A 15,770-nucleotide genomic window follows, 5' to 3' on the forward strand; every position below is an offset into this window, starting at 1 on the left:
CCTTGCAACACTTTTGTGAGAGGAAGAAAAATAAGTCCCCTGCTCTATCAGAACAGCCATCAAAACTAAATCACCCAAACTCTGCATCCTGAAACCCAAGTATTTTATCCAACCATGGACTACCATGCCGAGTCACTGTCGTCTTGGGAGACTAACTCTGCCTTTTGGGACGAGGGCGTCGGTCGTGACGGGAACAAATACTGGAAGCGCCTACAAGAGCCTTCACTGCGGCGAATGCTGGCCTCTCACGTGCATCCCGACCGTCGCAGCCGCGCCCTGGATCTCGCGACGGGCAACGGGCTCACGGCGCGCTGGCTCGTCAACAATGGCTGCGACTCTGTCCTCGCGACGGACGGTGCGGCGGCCCAGCTTGAGCGGGCCCAGAAACGGGCCCTGACGGCCACCGAAAAGGATCGCATTGACTATAGGCAGCTGGACGTCACCAGTTACGACGCCCTTGTGGACGTGCTCAAGGACCCCAGCAAGGTAAAAATCCATAACATATGCAAATTCAAACTCGTTTGTTGAATGAGGTCAAATTATCTAGTCTGACGGCTTTGATATTATTCTGATCAACATGGCAATCATGGACATTGCAACCATCGAACCTCTTGCCAACGCACTCCCGAAACTCTTGAAGGCCGACGGAGTGTGAGTTGATCCTTGATTACTCGATTTTTCTTTCCTTCATTGCAAAAAAGGGTCATGAAAGAAAAAAGAAAAAAGACATGGCCTCTTTCAGAGACCACTGTCATTATTGGTAAGGGACTCTCCCGCTGAATTATCAATTTGTGCACAGCTTTGTAGCAACGATCCTTCACCCGGTCTTCTTCACCTCGCGGGCTACGCGTTTGCTCGAGGTGGTCGACTATAACCCGGGCAGTACGCAGCGGCCTCCGATCGATCGAGCCAAGGTGATTCGGGAATATCTGCACATTCCGCCCTATCGCGGTGTCGCAGTCTGGGGGCAACCAGCCGAACAGGTACGTCGCTGTGATCGCGATTGACATTGTTGTTGTTGGGGGGGGGGGGGGGGGGAACAAGAAGGTCGCAGCACAAATCAATATGCCTAAATGTAAAGCACGCGATACTGACATTCGGGGGTTCAGGTCATCTTCCATCGATCCATGCAGGAGCTCTTTGGGACCTTTTTCCGCGCCGGGCTGGTTCTGGATGCGTTTGAAGAGCCTGCGTTCACCGAAGAGGACGCGATCAGTGAGCGCACGTATGCGCACACCAACTTTCCGCAGTTGCCAGCCATACTTTCCTTCCGTATGCGCAGACGTGCCGACGCCCCCTGAGTCCGTCTCGGCCATATGACATGCAGGTTCAGAGTGCTCAACACAGAGTCATAGCACCTAGACCACGAGTCAGGAGGAATATCTTAATATGGCCATGAGCCATGGGGTAAAAAAGGAAAAGAGAAAAAAAAATAGTACCGAGACGTGGCGCTTGCAATCCTGTCGATGATGAGTTGCTGAAGCACAGACATAGCATTAACTGACCACATTTATCATTTTCTTCTGGTGGATGATGAATCAGGCAAACTGACACTCTTTCGATCCATAGTGCATATCAGACTTCCTTGGAAGTAAATTATCTTTGACTTTTTGAAGATATACGACGATCAGTACTATATCAGATTGTTGTCCTTTGTGATGTGTCGCATGCTGTGCATGGCGCACTAGAAAAGCATTCATTTTGCATATTTGGCATCGTGTCTTACATGAATTGCTTTCTTTGTATTTAGATGAACATGTCTTTCTATATCATTGTGCCATGTATGCTAATACAAATCGCGGGAAGTTCTCTAGGCGGATCCCATCATTTGGAGCAGCTCGCCGGCAATGATTTGACCAACCGGCCGATTGTCACCGTTGCGTACCTTGTTGAAAGCAGCACCGACAGAAACCAGAACTCTCTTGACACCTAGACCAACCTTTTGACCCCCGGTTACAGTCTCAATCTCATACAGTGCCTCGTTGACATCTTGTTCCGATACACCTTGAGAACTCAAGACTGCGCCCAACTCTTGCACATCGCGAACAGCGGGGACAGCCAATTCGTGATCAAACTCAAGCACATCCAATTGTCCAAAGATCTCGCGCCTAGAAGTGGTAGCGAGAACGAGAAGCCGCCTGCCTTTCGGCGGTTCCGTCTGCATGAGCGATGCAATAGCGACCTGGACACCGTTCTGGAACCGAGGGCCGACAGGTGTCCACTCAATGATTTGCTCAAGACCATCGATGATGACAACGCTGATCGGCGATTTATAAGCGTCGTTGAAGACTTTTCGGAGGTAGCCAATCTTGGCCTGCTCGCCCATCTCAAGCATGTTGCTGGCGCTTACAAGCTTGGCAAATGGGAAGTTCGAGTTCATTGCAATATCTGCGGCCATGGCAGACTTTCCAGAACCTCGAGGTCCGTAAATGAGGACGGACAGCAATCTTTGCTTGGGGTCCGTCGATACTTGACTGGCATGGTTTCGTCCATCGCCACGAATACGCTCAATGTGAGCACTGAAGGGAATGATGCCATGCTTGGCAACATCAGCTAATTCTTCTTCCGACACACCGAATGCAGGCTTCACATCGTCCAAGGCCCGAACGAAATCTTCCATGTTGACCTTGATGTCATCGTAGTTGATGGAGGGGTTGGAGAGATCTCCAATCTTGACCTGTCGTGTAAAAGCATACGAGGATGCGGCCTTGACAAGACCGTTGATCTCTGCTCCTGAGAAGTTCTTTGTCCGTGCAGCCAGATCGGCAAGGTTGACATCGCCGTCAATTCTGCCATGCTCCCTCATTTTGGACGTGTGGATCTTGAAGATCTGCTGTCTTCCGTGCTCATCAGGAAGAGAAATCTCGACGTGGACTTCTAGACGACCAGGACGAAGCAGAGCGTCATCAATCATATCCTTTCGGTTTGTCATACCAATAAGCAATATGTTGTTGAGTTGGTCAACACCATCGAGCTTTGTGAGAAGCTGGTTCACAACGCTGTCGCCGACGCCAGTACCTCCACCGGCACCGCTGCCTCTCTGCTTGCAGACAGCATCCAGTTCATCAAAGATGATAATGTGCAGGCCACTTTCTTCGCCCTTTTCTTTGTATTCCTTTTCGGCATCGGCAAACATCTTTCGAACATTCTCTTCTGACTGACCAACAAATTTGTTCAAGATCTCGGGACCATTGATGACCTTGGGCTCACGCGCGTTGAGCATCTTTCCGATCTGACGGGCAATCAAAGTCTTTCCAGTTCCAGGAGGACCGTAAAGAAGCATACCCTTCACATGGGGAATGCCCATCTGGTCAACCAGTCCGCTCGGCAGTAGTCGGGACGAGAAGGCTCGTCGGAAGATGGTGGAAAACTCTTCATCGAGACCACCAATTCCCATGTTCTCGAACTTGAAGTCTGGGCGCAGAATGGCGTTGGTTGCCGGTCGCCTAGCTGAGCCTTTGAGCTTGATCGGCGACTTTGCGTCTTTGAAGAAATTGATGGTAGTAACGTTGGTCAGTATGCCTCGGTCGTTACGATCACTCGAACTGGGTGCATCAGAAGTACCACCCTTTTCCATGCTCAGATCGACAAGCTGCACTGTCTTGACTGTGAACATGAGTGGAATACTCTGGGCTTCCATCAAGAACTTTTGCCCCGGCGAGAATATTTGGTTTGCAAACAAACGCGTGATCTCTTCGGCGAGTTTGTCCTGGTCGTATGGCTCCTCAGTCATTTTCGATCGAGCAAAAGCAATCTCGAGGTCTAGCGTGCCGAGGTATGCGTTCTTGCCTCTTGAGAATGGATCGTACACCTCGCCCGTAAATTGATCCATCATTGAGATGCCGCACCACGATCGCTGGTGTTCCGCCAGACTGATCTTTCCCGGGGGAAAGCCTTGCAGAGGTCGGGCAGTCACTACATACTCACCAGACAACGACGGTCCTTTGAGAAGAACATAGACATCGGGTCCGGAATCGCGGGGTTGAAAGTCGCTCGGTGACACGGCCGACAGGTTTCCGAAGATGTATCTATTATCTGCAAACTTCTCGATGCCGAGGGACACCGGTCGCCCACCACCACCGCCACCATAACCTCCGGGTGGTCCCTGTGGTGCTCGGTTCGTGTTAGGAGGAGCGCCATAGGCAGGAGGTGTGTTGTAGCCTGACGGAGGGCCGCCATAATCCCGAGAGGGCGGAGGACCGCCCTGGACCTGCCTTCCTGGCAAGCCGGTGCGAGGGCCCCTACCAAACAAGGCGTTTCTCGAGTCCATTGTTTTTGTAATGAATTGGCTCGGTCAATCCAGTTCGGAGCGGGTGTGTCGATGATGTTACGCTCAGTGCGCCCCGGCTTCTTGGGGTTGATCAGGAGGCGTCGTTGATTGGAACAAAGCAGCCAAGGGGCGGGCCAAAGGAATAAAGGAACACAATTAATCGATGAAGTCGTGTCTGCGGCTGTCTATGCTGGATGGGACGATATATAGTCAGCACCCTCAAGGTTCGGGATATAAAGGCTCAATGAAGCACTTACGCAGTAAAGTTCAGCCAGCGCAATGAATCTGTCCTTTCAAGCAAGAGCGCCAATGACTCTTTTCAAAAGGGTGAATATAAGGACTTTTAAGTGGGATAAAAAGGCGAAATCACGATAGTACTGCCTAAATCACCAAGCTCATCAGAGAAAAAGTTGATGAGCTGTTCTTTGTTGTTGAGTAGAAGAGCGATTGGTGCCAAAGTTCAGCCTGGAGCTTCGCTTGTCACAGCTGACGTTTCGTAGCGACAGCCCCTGTGACGTGGGGTCCCAGCGAGATGGATGACGGGAGGGAGCTTCTAGCGCGCATCAGCCACGCGGGGTGATCGGTCACCATTTAGACCCGGCTTATTGTTTAGTTGGCAGTACAGTACCACAGACCACGAATGATTAATTCTTCATATGAGCTCTAAGATCGGAAGACTTCTTCTGCCTTTCTCCATTACACGACACGTAGCTACCTTTTTTTTTTTTTTTTTTTGGGATAAAGTGATTGCATCTTCTTACCTACTCCTATCAATAGTTCATTAGAGTTGAGTACCTTTTCTTTTTCTCAACCAAAAGGGCATCTGCAAGATCATCTTGCATTTTTTCATAATGCAATACGTAGCCAAATTCGTACAATCTATTTTGTTCTAGTCATGGAAGCTTGACCTAACGTTGGAATGGTCAACATCACAGTGAATACACCACTGGCTGGCCATTCGAAGTTGCCGCCACATTGATGAATCGCGTCTAGCTCGATGTACGACCTTCTACCTGCCAAGTAGGTAGGCCCCTATGCTAGAGAAGAATCACAGAACTATTATAAGGCGATGGGCTAATGCTGTCAAAGACGATGGCTCCAGTGGGTTCAAATAATGGCAAACGGAATTTACTATCTGTCAGGAACATGTGATCTTGAAAAAGAAAACCCACCTAATGGTGACAAGTTGATTCGTTGACAGCCACTGGATTCCGTAGTGTAGCACCAGTCAGAAGCAGCTGACTAGAAAACCAGCCCGTCAGGCCGGAAGCGATGGGACCAAGCTTTGCCCAAAAGGCCCCATTGTGCTCGCGTGGGGTCAAAATATGGTTCATGAAATCCTATCACACAGCTTCTGCGATTCGCCAGGGATCTACGCCATTCTGTTTTCCCCCCAAGGCTGTGTATGTGTGAGGGCCGTCTTATGTCACCACGCTTGCGCCTCGAAAATTTCGTTCCAACCAAGATTCGGCAGTATCGAGTTTCCCGTCACCGCGCAGGTTTTTTTTTGTAAGCTGGTCGATTAGTTGGCAGCAGCCTATCTTGTCTCGGACCATTGACGTCTCCGTCACACCGTTAATGTGCTCTTCCACGAAGCCGCGGTCGAGGAGAGTCCCTCTTCCATCTGCTTCCGCCGACCCCTGTCGTCCATCTACTATTATTACTACTACCAGAACATTATGCGGCAGAGCTCGTCTCTGTTGCATCACCAAACTTATTCACGCTGGATCCGGTAGCTCTCGTGGCCTCGTTACTCGGCGAAAGCACCCACCATCTCACTACGCGTGAGTCTAGAAAAGACAAACATCTCCGCTCTGCCTTTTGGCCTTTACGATTTCACGATTTGCGACATTTCTTTACCGGCGTCGTTTCTTGTCCGACCCTGCCGCCTTTTCCCTACAACATGTCTACTCGCACCAGATCGAGTATCCCGGCCACGCCGCGTGTAATATCACCGAGTCCAACCCCTTCAGACACCCAAGACGATGGCTATTTCGGCCCCGTAACTCGTTCTGCAGCCCGAAGACGCCAAACTGGCAGCATAACCCCGCAACTACCAATACAAGAAGAAAGCGTCGATGAGAGCGAGTCGGACCCCGAACTCCGACGTGCCCGCGCGCGATCTCGGAGTCCTATAAAGGCTCGCAAGGTCTCAGGCCTCGCGTCAAATACAGGCACGCGTTCGACAAAAGCTTCCAAGTCCAAAGAGTTGGAAGTCACGGAGCACGCAAACGGCATGATCACGACATCAAATGGCCACTTGGCGCCGCCCACACCCGCAACGCCATCGGGATGGAGTTGGCGCGACTTCAGCCGAAGTCCCAGCCCTCTTGGGCTGATTCCCATACACCGGCATTTCAAGACTTTGATACACAAGCATGAAGTACCTCGGAAGGTTCTTCACGTGTCTATCGGCTTTCTAGTGTATTGGCTTTACGTGTCAGGCACGCAGACCTCGAGGGTTACGCCGTGGTTGATGGGCTTCTTGATCCCCATCGCAACGACAGATATTCTGCGACACACGTACGCATCGCTCAACCGCTTCTACGTCAAATGCCTCGGAGCATTCATGCGCGAGAGCGAGTACTCTGGCTACAACGGCGTCATCTGGTATCTTCTCGGCGCGTGGACCGTCCTGTACTTCTTTCCCAAGGACATTGCTGTTGTATCAGTCATGCTACTCAGTTGGTGCGACACTGCGGCCAGTACCTTTGGTCGCTTATACGGTAGATACACGCCGCGCCTTAGAAGAGGAAAGTCTCTCGCAGGATCGCTAGCTGCATTCCTGGTCGGCGTCGTCACTGCTGCATGGTTTTGGGGCTGGGTTGCACCCCACACACCAGCTTTCCCGGGCGATGAGCAGAATCCATTCATGTTTAATGGCTTACTCAGACTACCAGCCGCCGCTGCCGACCTTTTGGGCCTCAGCGAAGAACAAGCAACCGTCAGTGGGACAGTTGCACTGGCCGTCATGAGTATCTGGTCTGGTCTTGCTGCTGCGGGTAGCGAAGTCATAGATCTATTTGGCTGGGATGACAATCTCACAATTCCGGTTCTTAGCGGCATTGGCATCTGGGGGTTTCTCAAGATCTTCGGCTAATACTAGATGGATTAGACGACACACATGGTGATGTGATGTGGAACCGGTGCATAATTGGCGTTATCTGAAGACAAGGATAGGAAGACTTTGCCTGGGTCAATTCTATAGACGGGCTCGGGGCATTTGACTTGAAAAAAAAATACTGGCATTATCTACCCCATTACACTTTCGGAACGATATGACGGCGACCCATGTGACTGTTAACAGACTATCAGCAGGGACAGGCCTACTTTGGTAGCTTCAGAGTGCGCGCGACACTGGGTTATAGCTGCAGACTTAGTGCAAAGCAACAAGCCATGATATTCTCAACCGTTCTGCATTGTTGCCTGCACCTTTGACTGCAGGATTTCTAACGCCACCTTTCATTTCAATCGGGGGGTGATCTTGGCTCCCTTGCAGCGGTTTGACGGTCGGGATCTCAGCCATGTTATGGGATCCTGCGTTGAAGCGGTGTCGATGATAACTCCTGAGTGCGAAGCGCCGGATATCCACCAATCTGCGGCAAAGGTCATCGCACCGGAGGAAATGCCTTGCAGCGCGCGCGCGCGCGTCGCCGTCCACCTGTATGTAGGCTTAGCCTGCAGGTTAGAGTATTTCCAGATCTCATGATCAGGGCCCTTTTCCTCCCACCCCCAATTTTCACCGCACAGCAAGCATGGGGTTCATCATGGCGTTTCGTGTGCAACTAGACATACAGCCCGGATCATCAGCCATTGTCCTGTCTGCATGCAGGCAACCGAACGAGGATGGCTGTCAGAAGGAGATTTCCGCCACTGGGCAAGACCGACTGCTCCCAGTCGTTGGAGAGGGAGAGGGAGAGGGAGGCTGCTCGGCTGTCTTTCGGTCCTATCATAGAATTCGTTGCCAGCATCAGTGTCCTTCAGTTTGAGATTCGCAATTTACCAAGTTGTCTGAGCACCTGCAAGACTAATCGTGCTGATAAGGTCTCGGCCTCGCGTAATGGGGCGGTGGCCTCCGGCTTGTACAGAACAGGCGGTCATAAAGAGTAATCAAGCATGGCACCATCATAGATCATACCTAGTCAAGTGTCATGTCTGCTCATGTTGATGAATACCACGGATCTACATTTTGGTCTACTCGTCACTGTGACCAGTGTTTCTTCTTTTCCTTCCTCGCTTCTGGCTTGTTGTTAGTGAGCGGCATTTGGCGGTGACGAGATGGCCGTTCAGGTGTTCCGATCCAAACATGGCATAGTACCTAATTACCTACATATATAGTAATCTCGGCAGACGAGAAAATTTACCAGATCGACAATCACACAGTAAACGATAGTTGAGATGACTCCATCCGAGAGAAGGAAGTTTCAAGAATTTATCCTAGTCTCCGACGTTATGCATTACCATTGGGGGCTTTCTTGGATGACTATAATGCTTGTATCGGCAAGTCGTTGCTTAGCCTGAGAGTCACCACCCCTCGACAACGTCTGGCTGGGGAATCCATACAGGTAGGAGGACAGTCTCAAAACCGTGCAGACCGCCTACAACCGACCGCAACCATGTCCAGGCGAGTTCTGCATTTTCGCCATTCCGGTGCTGCGTTTTGGGGGGGTGGGTAGGTAATTGTAGTGTGTAGAATAAAAAAAGTTGCCTCTCGGGGATGACCCCACAATCCCATGCCTTAAAGAGGAAGCCTAAGGTATATTCTCAAGCCCACTGCTGAATAGTGGCAATGGGTTACTTTTCTGCGGCCGCGATGAGATGCCGCGTATCTGAAGTACTTGAGAAAAAGTAAGGATATTTGACTAAACCGTCAAGCAGGGATGTCTCCATTTGGTCTGTGTAACCACAATTTATAATATAAGGGCAGGAACACGTTGAGGTGCATGTTGATGTCGCATTCCCGAAGGGGGACCCTTGTCCTCACCGAGTGACTGGAGACCTCCTCTGGTGGTGGTGGTGGTTGATCTGTACCAATGTCGGCCAGGTAAGTGGTCATGTAAGTAAAAGGGCAGAGAGTCCCAGTGTTTCAGGGCAGAATTTGAAGCCTTGTAGGTTGTCACTTTTACACTAAGAAAACAGTGCTTTTTATGATATATTGGTCAAGTGGATTTACTGACCGCCTCCAACGTCAACAAATTTATGCTACCGCCGAGCCAGAGATTGCAGAAACCAAAAAAGTTGCAACAGAAATGGCCCACCAGTTCCGAGAGTTCCAAGCTGGACAGACTGCTAATACCTGCTAATACATCACTATCCCACGGGACGGAGCGAGCCCCCCAATGACACATTTTGCTCATTCTCACCCTCCATAAGCACGGCACAGCCAACGCACGACATGCAGTCTTAGTTGTCAACGTATCTCGGACGCAGCTAAAATCACATGCAGCACAGCCGTCAATGATAGGTAGGAGGAAGATGGATGTACGTGGGAATATACAATTGTAGATTCGGGACTTTGGGTGGCCATTTCCGGTACATGAGGTTACAAGCCAGCCAGCCAGCCTTGATTGCCTCCTCATTCCCTCTTGCGAAATACCCATCCCCAGTTCCCGTCTGATCCCCGACGTAGTCCGCGCACCATGAGCGAGAAGACGCAATCTTTTGAGCTTACATGCCTCTTCAAAACCATGATCAATGATTTGATCGGGAGCATAAAAGCCCCTGTACATTTTACCATCGTCATTATTCCTTACTTGCAATAAAGGCGGGGCAATGAGGGGCACTTGGTCTCGAGATTCGAACCGAGACTTTGATTATTGAAGAATTAAAGCTCGGCACCGGACCGCAACAGGCCTAGTCAGCACTGGTATTTTCTTTTTGTGTCAGATATGATTATCCCAGGCTGTCACCCATCGGACCCATGCCGGTGTCTCGTCTCTGTAGCTCTGAATTTCCGAATTTTTGGCCAATGGAAAACTCCAAAATTCACGAAATTATCAAAAAATGACCCCCTGTCACGTTCTGGAATTTCTCTGATTGACGCGCCTCCAAACCCAAAGCAGAAACAGCAGTCCAGGGTCCCTTCCAGCCGATGAAGAGAACCGAGCGAGCCCTGTGTTGCCTGCCTAGAGAGGGTCGATGTCGTCTTCCAAGGTACCACCTATGTCAGGTCCTTGCTTCTTGGTGGGTGTTACTACCGCAGCCGGAGGAGGCATTGGAACGTGCCCATTCTTTTTTTATTCAACGTCCATCTTTCCCCAACCTTGGAAATATACTCGAGTACATTTCATTGCCTATTCAATTCAAGTCTTAAGAAAAAAATTATTGTTAATTCAGCTTACGACAGCAATTGAGAGAGAAAAGGACCATTGTCGAATCGCATTTGTTAAATCTCATCCCACCCCCTGGGACATTTTGACAACACATCATACATTTACACAAACGACGGCAAAATATGCCCGACCATTGCTGCAGTCCTGCCTGACATGACTCCGTCTCTGCCTTGGTCATAGGCAGGTAATGTATTCCGGCACAACCGTTTTACGCCTTTGACGTGCGTACTTACCAACGATCGTGGCGTTTTTTTTTTCTCTTTTTCCTGCATCCAGACAGCTGCTGCCCACTCAACCCCCCCGCGCCGTGGTCAAATGCCTCTCTCTCGATCGAAAACGTTTTCCGTCATTCATGCCAGCCGCCCACGATCAACCTGCTCCGCTTGCATGCCTCCCTGCCTGCCTGCATTCCTCCCAACTTCCCGGCTCGTGGCATGGGGCATTGACAAGGCATGGATGGATTGGTAGCAGCCATTTGGGAAAAATCCATCGCTGCTTTTGCCAACGGCTAGCGCCTCCGCGCTTGTTCTGGAGACTACCACCGACGACCCGATCTAGGGCGCCTTGCCGACTATCAATCTTTATGTCTGTGGTATGTCTGTCTACGATACTACCGTTCAAAGGCCCATCCTCTTTCGAAGAAGGGGGGTGTGGAAAGGACAACGGCCGTTCCTCTCCAGGGTATGGATCTGAAGTTTGTTGACCTGATCTAAACTCACTTTGGCCCCCCCGAGTATACCCACCCAGTCAAAATGCATAGGTAAGCCGCACGCCCTGAATCACGCTATTCGACAATGGAATACGGTTAGCATCCGTCAACGTCCCAGAAAAAAAAAGTACATTCGACAAAGAAAAAACTTGTAATTACGTATTCCTCGCCTATGGAGCCCTGCATAGGACTGCAATTCGTTCGTCCTCCGATCGTCACTCTTTGTCTGCTAAGTCGCCCAAGAAGGTAAGTTACCCCCCGTCAGCCGGTGGGATATTTCCACATGTTACACGCCTTTCCCGGTGGCCTCTATCCGGAGACTAAACGCACGCCTAACAATTGCCCGGTAAGACCATGTACTCTTGGCAAAATGATGACTTAACTGTCTATGGATTATCCAGACACGAAAAAAAAAAATTTAACTACAATATTCAAAAAAATTGCTCGTTTTGCTTTCCACACTCCCCCTCCTACTGCGGCGTATCCACCAGCACCATCCGAAAAGAGGAGCAGATGCGCCTTTCAGCATACTATGTATGCACGAGGAGATGAGCGGGTTCTCTCTATCCATCGATCGAGAACCAACACTGGGGTACCCAATGGATGTCGAGACGCCTGTGACTGGCGAGAACAATGGTCAAGGATCATCCTCCCTCTTCTCGGCCAGGCTCTACTCGCCGCCCGCTGTGACCGTTGGCGTTGGTGTCCTTCATGCCGCGGTAAGAAGGTTGAAAACGGGTAAGTGAGTGACAAGCACTAGGGTCCCGGACTAGAGCATCGTCACCCGTAGTCCCGTTTCCAGTCTGGATCCCTTCGACCATCCCCTTCGACTTTCATCGTTGCCATCGAGCGGGGTTGGTAATGTTCTCGACGAATGATGTCGTGGTCAGTTATCCTCCTAGATGGAGAGAAGTCCTTCCTCGAGGGTCCGGGGCCCTCTCGGGATGAGTATAAATAGGGGTGGAATTTGAGAGTTGGTGAGTTCAATTCTTCTTCTTTCCTCATCACTTTCGAGACTACACAGCACGAGCCTCATACTGCACTTTGAAAGACAAAAATCCCCTTTGAATATTTTCAAGTCTCCCCATAGCACATACACTCGAGCCACCTTGAACATCCACTACACCATCTAGTGTCAAGCATATACACTAGTATACAATCCAATCCTTCCTAGCACAGCACAGAAGAACACAATGGCATCCTACTCTACGCAATACTACGCTACAGCTGTACCCATCCCTACCAAGGGTGAGCAGTACCCTTCGTACTACCACAGCGGTGGAAGTGCCTACTCTGTATCTCCTCCCGAGGACAATGACGCCTCAGTCACTTCTGGCGTTCCGTCCTATGGGCACAGCTACTCTGTAGGCGATTCCACCTACGATGGTAGCACCAGCGGTGACTGGGAAAGCTCAGTATCTGCCAGTGGTGTAGACTTTAATGACTACATCCATGACCGCTTTGCCGAGTCTTTTGACCCGATCCCGCTTGACCGCAGCCTGGCTATGCAGGCACAGACGTGAGTATTCTTATTTCCAACTTGGGATGAAGAGACTTCAAGTACTAATTCCTGTTTAGATCTGGACAGCTGAACAACAAGCACCGAGAGCTACTCGAGCTGCAGGCAAAAGCCCAAGCTCGCCTGGCCAAGTCCCGCGCTCGCTTTGCCGAGGGTGTGCAGGATGCCCAGGAAGTTCATGCCAACCTGGAGTGGACATCAAAGAAGGTTTCGTAAGTAACACGGACATTGAAGGAGGAAATTTAAAGGCACTCAGTTGACTAACTACTTCTACAGGTCAATGAAGAGCAAGGCCTCGCGGAAGCACTCCAAGGAGTACAAGAAGGCTCGCGAGCGATACCCATCGCCCGAGTTTTAAGGTTGCATGATGTTTTGAGCCGCATGCAAGCAATTGCATTCGAAACTCACCTTACCCACTTCTCGATACCCATGTCCTTACCACATTATTTTTTTTAGCGGATCTTCATTTTCGGCGTTTTCTGGGGTAGTGGAGGGGAGGGGACGAGATCTCAGATCTGTCGCTCCTTCATCACATTTATCTACACACCTCCCCCTGCCATGACCGGGGTTTTCTGCATGTATTCTTTCACAATTGATGTTTGAAAAACAAGCGCGCGGCAATCGGGGAGCGCCCATCTCCTCGCTGCTTTACCTTTGGGCAGAAGTGGATGGATGGAGCGGGTGTGTGTGGACTGGGCGGGCGTTCCTGCGTCGGAAAGGCAAGCGAACAGTGGGTTCCCCACGCTGACGCAAAAGATGGGAAGAAGCAGCGGGCAGGGGGGCCGCCTCGAGATGGTCATGACTTATGATTGGATGAGAGAGGAGATTCAAGGTACACCATTTCTCAAAAAGTAGTACTCCATCGTATCTAGCAGGGGACGGGGGATCCACGCACAAAGCGGGCAACCGGTGTGGTGACTAGGCGGGCAGGGCTGCAGAATATGCAAGCAGCGGCCTTGGGCATCACAGAACCACGGCCTCGGTAGACATGCCGACGCTGAAAAACGGGGGCTCGTCCTAGAGACACACTCGGGGCAATAGACACATGGCAAGGTTGACGAGGATGGAGAAGGTGTAAATAGTTTCACGCCCTCAGACGGCCTTAAGCCGTTTTAGGACCTCGGATATTGCTCCTTTGGCACTTGCGCTCTGGGTAGCGCAGGGTTGAAGGGCCCCTGGAGGGGGTGTGGCGGTAGAATTGGGTATTTCTTCTGTTCTTCTTCCCTGTTCCGGCACATGAAGCTGGACGTATAATAGGCTTCCTAGCGTAATGGTACAAAATTTCCCGTTTTTGACGACGGTAATCCATGTTGTGTGAGTGGCTGTGTGAAAAGTCGCGTAAACAAGGCGCCCGAGACCCATGTGGCTCGATGGGACGCGCCAGTCACCCTATATAAGAAGGCTCGCCCCGCTAGAAGTATCGTGTTGTTCGTCTTGTTGCCCAGTGCCAAGGTGGGTTGGGCATGGTTGTGGTGATATTCTGGGGTGTCACGTGATGACGATTGACCCGAGACGTTGTACGGCCCCTGTATATCCATCATGACTGGATAGGGTCTTGATCCATATGAAACGTATACGAGCCTCGAGGATTTCGAGGTCTTGTAGGTGGAAGCGGCTATGTTCGAGTAAGTAAACCCGTCGAACTCGGGAGTATCTGCCCATAGGCGCTCGATGCCAGCCCGGGCGCAGTTCACGCCGCAGCTGAGGCAGCCTCCTGATGGCTCGTCCCAGTCTGTAAGCTTTCCCACCGAGCCTTCGACTCCTCCCAGCTAAGCCAGTCATTATTTAGGGGCTCGAGGCCGGACTGCTTCTCCAGCTTCTCCCACGGGTTCATGTTGGCGGTAGGATCGTAATAGTCTTCCCACCAAGGCTGACCGCCGCCTCGACGCCGATCGCCTCCTGCCTGACGAGGACCGTGTCGATCACCATGCCCACCGACATGATGAGCTTCTGGACCGGGAGCGCCCGTCGATCCGATAATATTGTCAATGGTTGCCTGGATGGCGGCATCGCCGGGGGTGGGGGCCGTTCCAACTGACGCGGCTGGGCGCGAGGTGTCCAGATATTGGGGTTCGGGGTCGTCTTCGTCGTCCTCGAGCGATATCTCGTTTTCGTTTTGCTTGGGCTGTGGCGGCGGCGGCGGCGCGGCCGCCGACGGTTGTGATTTTGCCGACCGGATGCCTAGCGGCATCGCGTTGGCTCCGTTGCCATGGTCGGTGTTGCGGGAGGGGGCGTCGATGAACGAGTCGGTGTTGCTGTTGAACTTGCGCCGCTTTGCGCTGGGCTGTGCGCCGAAGCTCGAGAAGCCCATGGCTGCGGCCATGGCGTCTGTGTTGTCATCATCCATGATGGGGGAGGGTCGGAAGACGTTGTTCCTCAGAAGAAAAGCACCTTTTGCTTCGTGGTCGAGTCGCGATATGGATTGCTGCTACTCGGTCACAAACCGCTACTCAAGCTCCGTGTGTGTGGTTGGAGTTTGGGAACCGGAACAAAAGAATTTCGGAGCTCTAGCAAACTGCCGGTGGGGGAAGACCGTTTCAAGGACAGATACCTTTACTGGGCGACGGATTGCGATTGCTGGTGGCCTGGGGGCGGGGCGAGTTTTGGGAACACTAACTAGTTGCCTTATAATTTTTTGCCGTGGCTAGATACCCACGTACTGTTTTGGAACTGCAGTGTATGTAGGGAGAGTGCAAAATTTTGGCATTTTCTAGCAGCATTAGAAGCTAGCAGTGAAAAGCACACGTGAATACAACTATAATCAGGCACTCTTTGAGAGCTGTTGCAACAGCTTGCGCAATTGTTCAGCATATCTTTAAGGCGGTGAAGCGGCAGGGCAGAAGCACATGGCTGTCAGACTAGCACTTTACGGATTCCTCTTAGTAGTTGCACACTAGCCCATTAGAGCTCATTATAGGGGCACCATCCAACTGAGCCCAG

The 15,770-nt window shown here is 51.2% G+C and overlaps 5 protein-coding genes across 5 annotated transcripts; 3 read left to right on the forward strand and 2 right to left on the reverse strand.

Moving 5' to 3' along the window:
- Positions 1 to 114: 114 nt before the first annotated feature.
- Positions 115 to 1,301, forward strand: PFICI_09232 (uncharacterized protein; the record flags this gene model as incomplete). The annotated part of the gene is made up of 4 exons (XM_007837813.1): positions 115 to 486; positions 548 to 651; positions 800 to 983; positions 1,110 to 1,301. 4 exons carry the CDS (start codon positions 115 to 117, stop codon positions 1,299 to 1,301), a joined length of 852 nt encoding a protein of 283 aa, XP_007836004.1.
- A 509-nt stretch (positions 1,302 to 1,810) lies between these two features.
- PFICI_09233 (uncharacterized protein) lies at positions 1,811 to 4,270 on the reverse strand (the record flags this gene model as incomplete). The annotated part of the gene is made up of 1 exon (XM_007837814.1): positions 1,811 to 4,270. One exon carries the CDS (start codon positions 4,268 to 4,270, stop codon positions 1,811 to 1,813), a length of 2,460 nt encoding a protein of 819 aa, XP_007836005.1.
- A 1,903-nt stretch (positions 4,271 to 6,173) lies between these two features.
- PFICI_09234 (uncharacterized protein) lies at positions 6,174 to 7,370 on the forward strand (the record flags this gene model as incomplete). The annotated part of the gene is made up of 1 exon (XM_007837815.1): positions 6,174 to 7,370. One exon carries the CDS (start codon positions 6,174 to 6,176, stop codon positions 7,368 to 7,370), a length of 1,197 nt encoding a protein of 398 aa, XP_007836006.1.
- A 5,134-nt stretch (positions 7,371 to 12,504) lies between these two features.
- Positions 12,505 to 13,188, forward strand: PFICI_09235 (uncharacterized protein; the record flags this gene model as incomplete). Its single annotated transcript, XM_007837816.1, has 3 exons — positions 12,505 to 12,830; positions 12,890 to 13,042; positions 13,107 to 13,188. The coding sequence occupies 3 exons, from the start codon at positions 12,505 to 12,507 to the stop codon at positions 13,186 to 13,188; spliced, it is 561 nt and encodes a 186-aa protein (XP_007836007.1).
- Positions 13,189 to 14,520: 1,332 nt separating this feature from the next.
- PFICI_09236 (uncharacterized protein) lies at positions 14,521 to 15,177 on the reverse strand (the record flags this gene model as incomplete). Its single annotated transcript, XM_007837817.1, has 1 exon — positions 14,521 to 15,177. One exon carries the CDS (start codon positions 15,175 to 15,177, stop codon positions 14,521 to 14,523), a length of 657 nt encoding a protein of 218 aa, XP_007836008.1.
- Positions 15,178 to 15,770: the final 593 nt, after the last annotated feature.

This window comes from Pestalotiopsis fici (genome assembly GCF_000516985.1).
Source record: "Pestalotiopsis fici W106-1 unplaced genomic scaffold PFICI_Scf_6, whole genome shotgun sequence".
NCBI lineage: Eukaryota > Fungi > Ascomycota > Sordariomycetes > Amphisphaeriales > Sporocadaceae > Pestalotiopsis > Pestalotiopsis fici.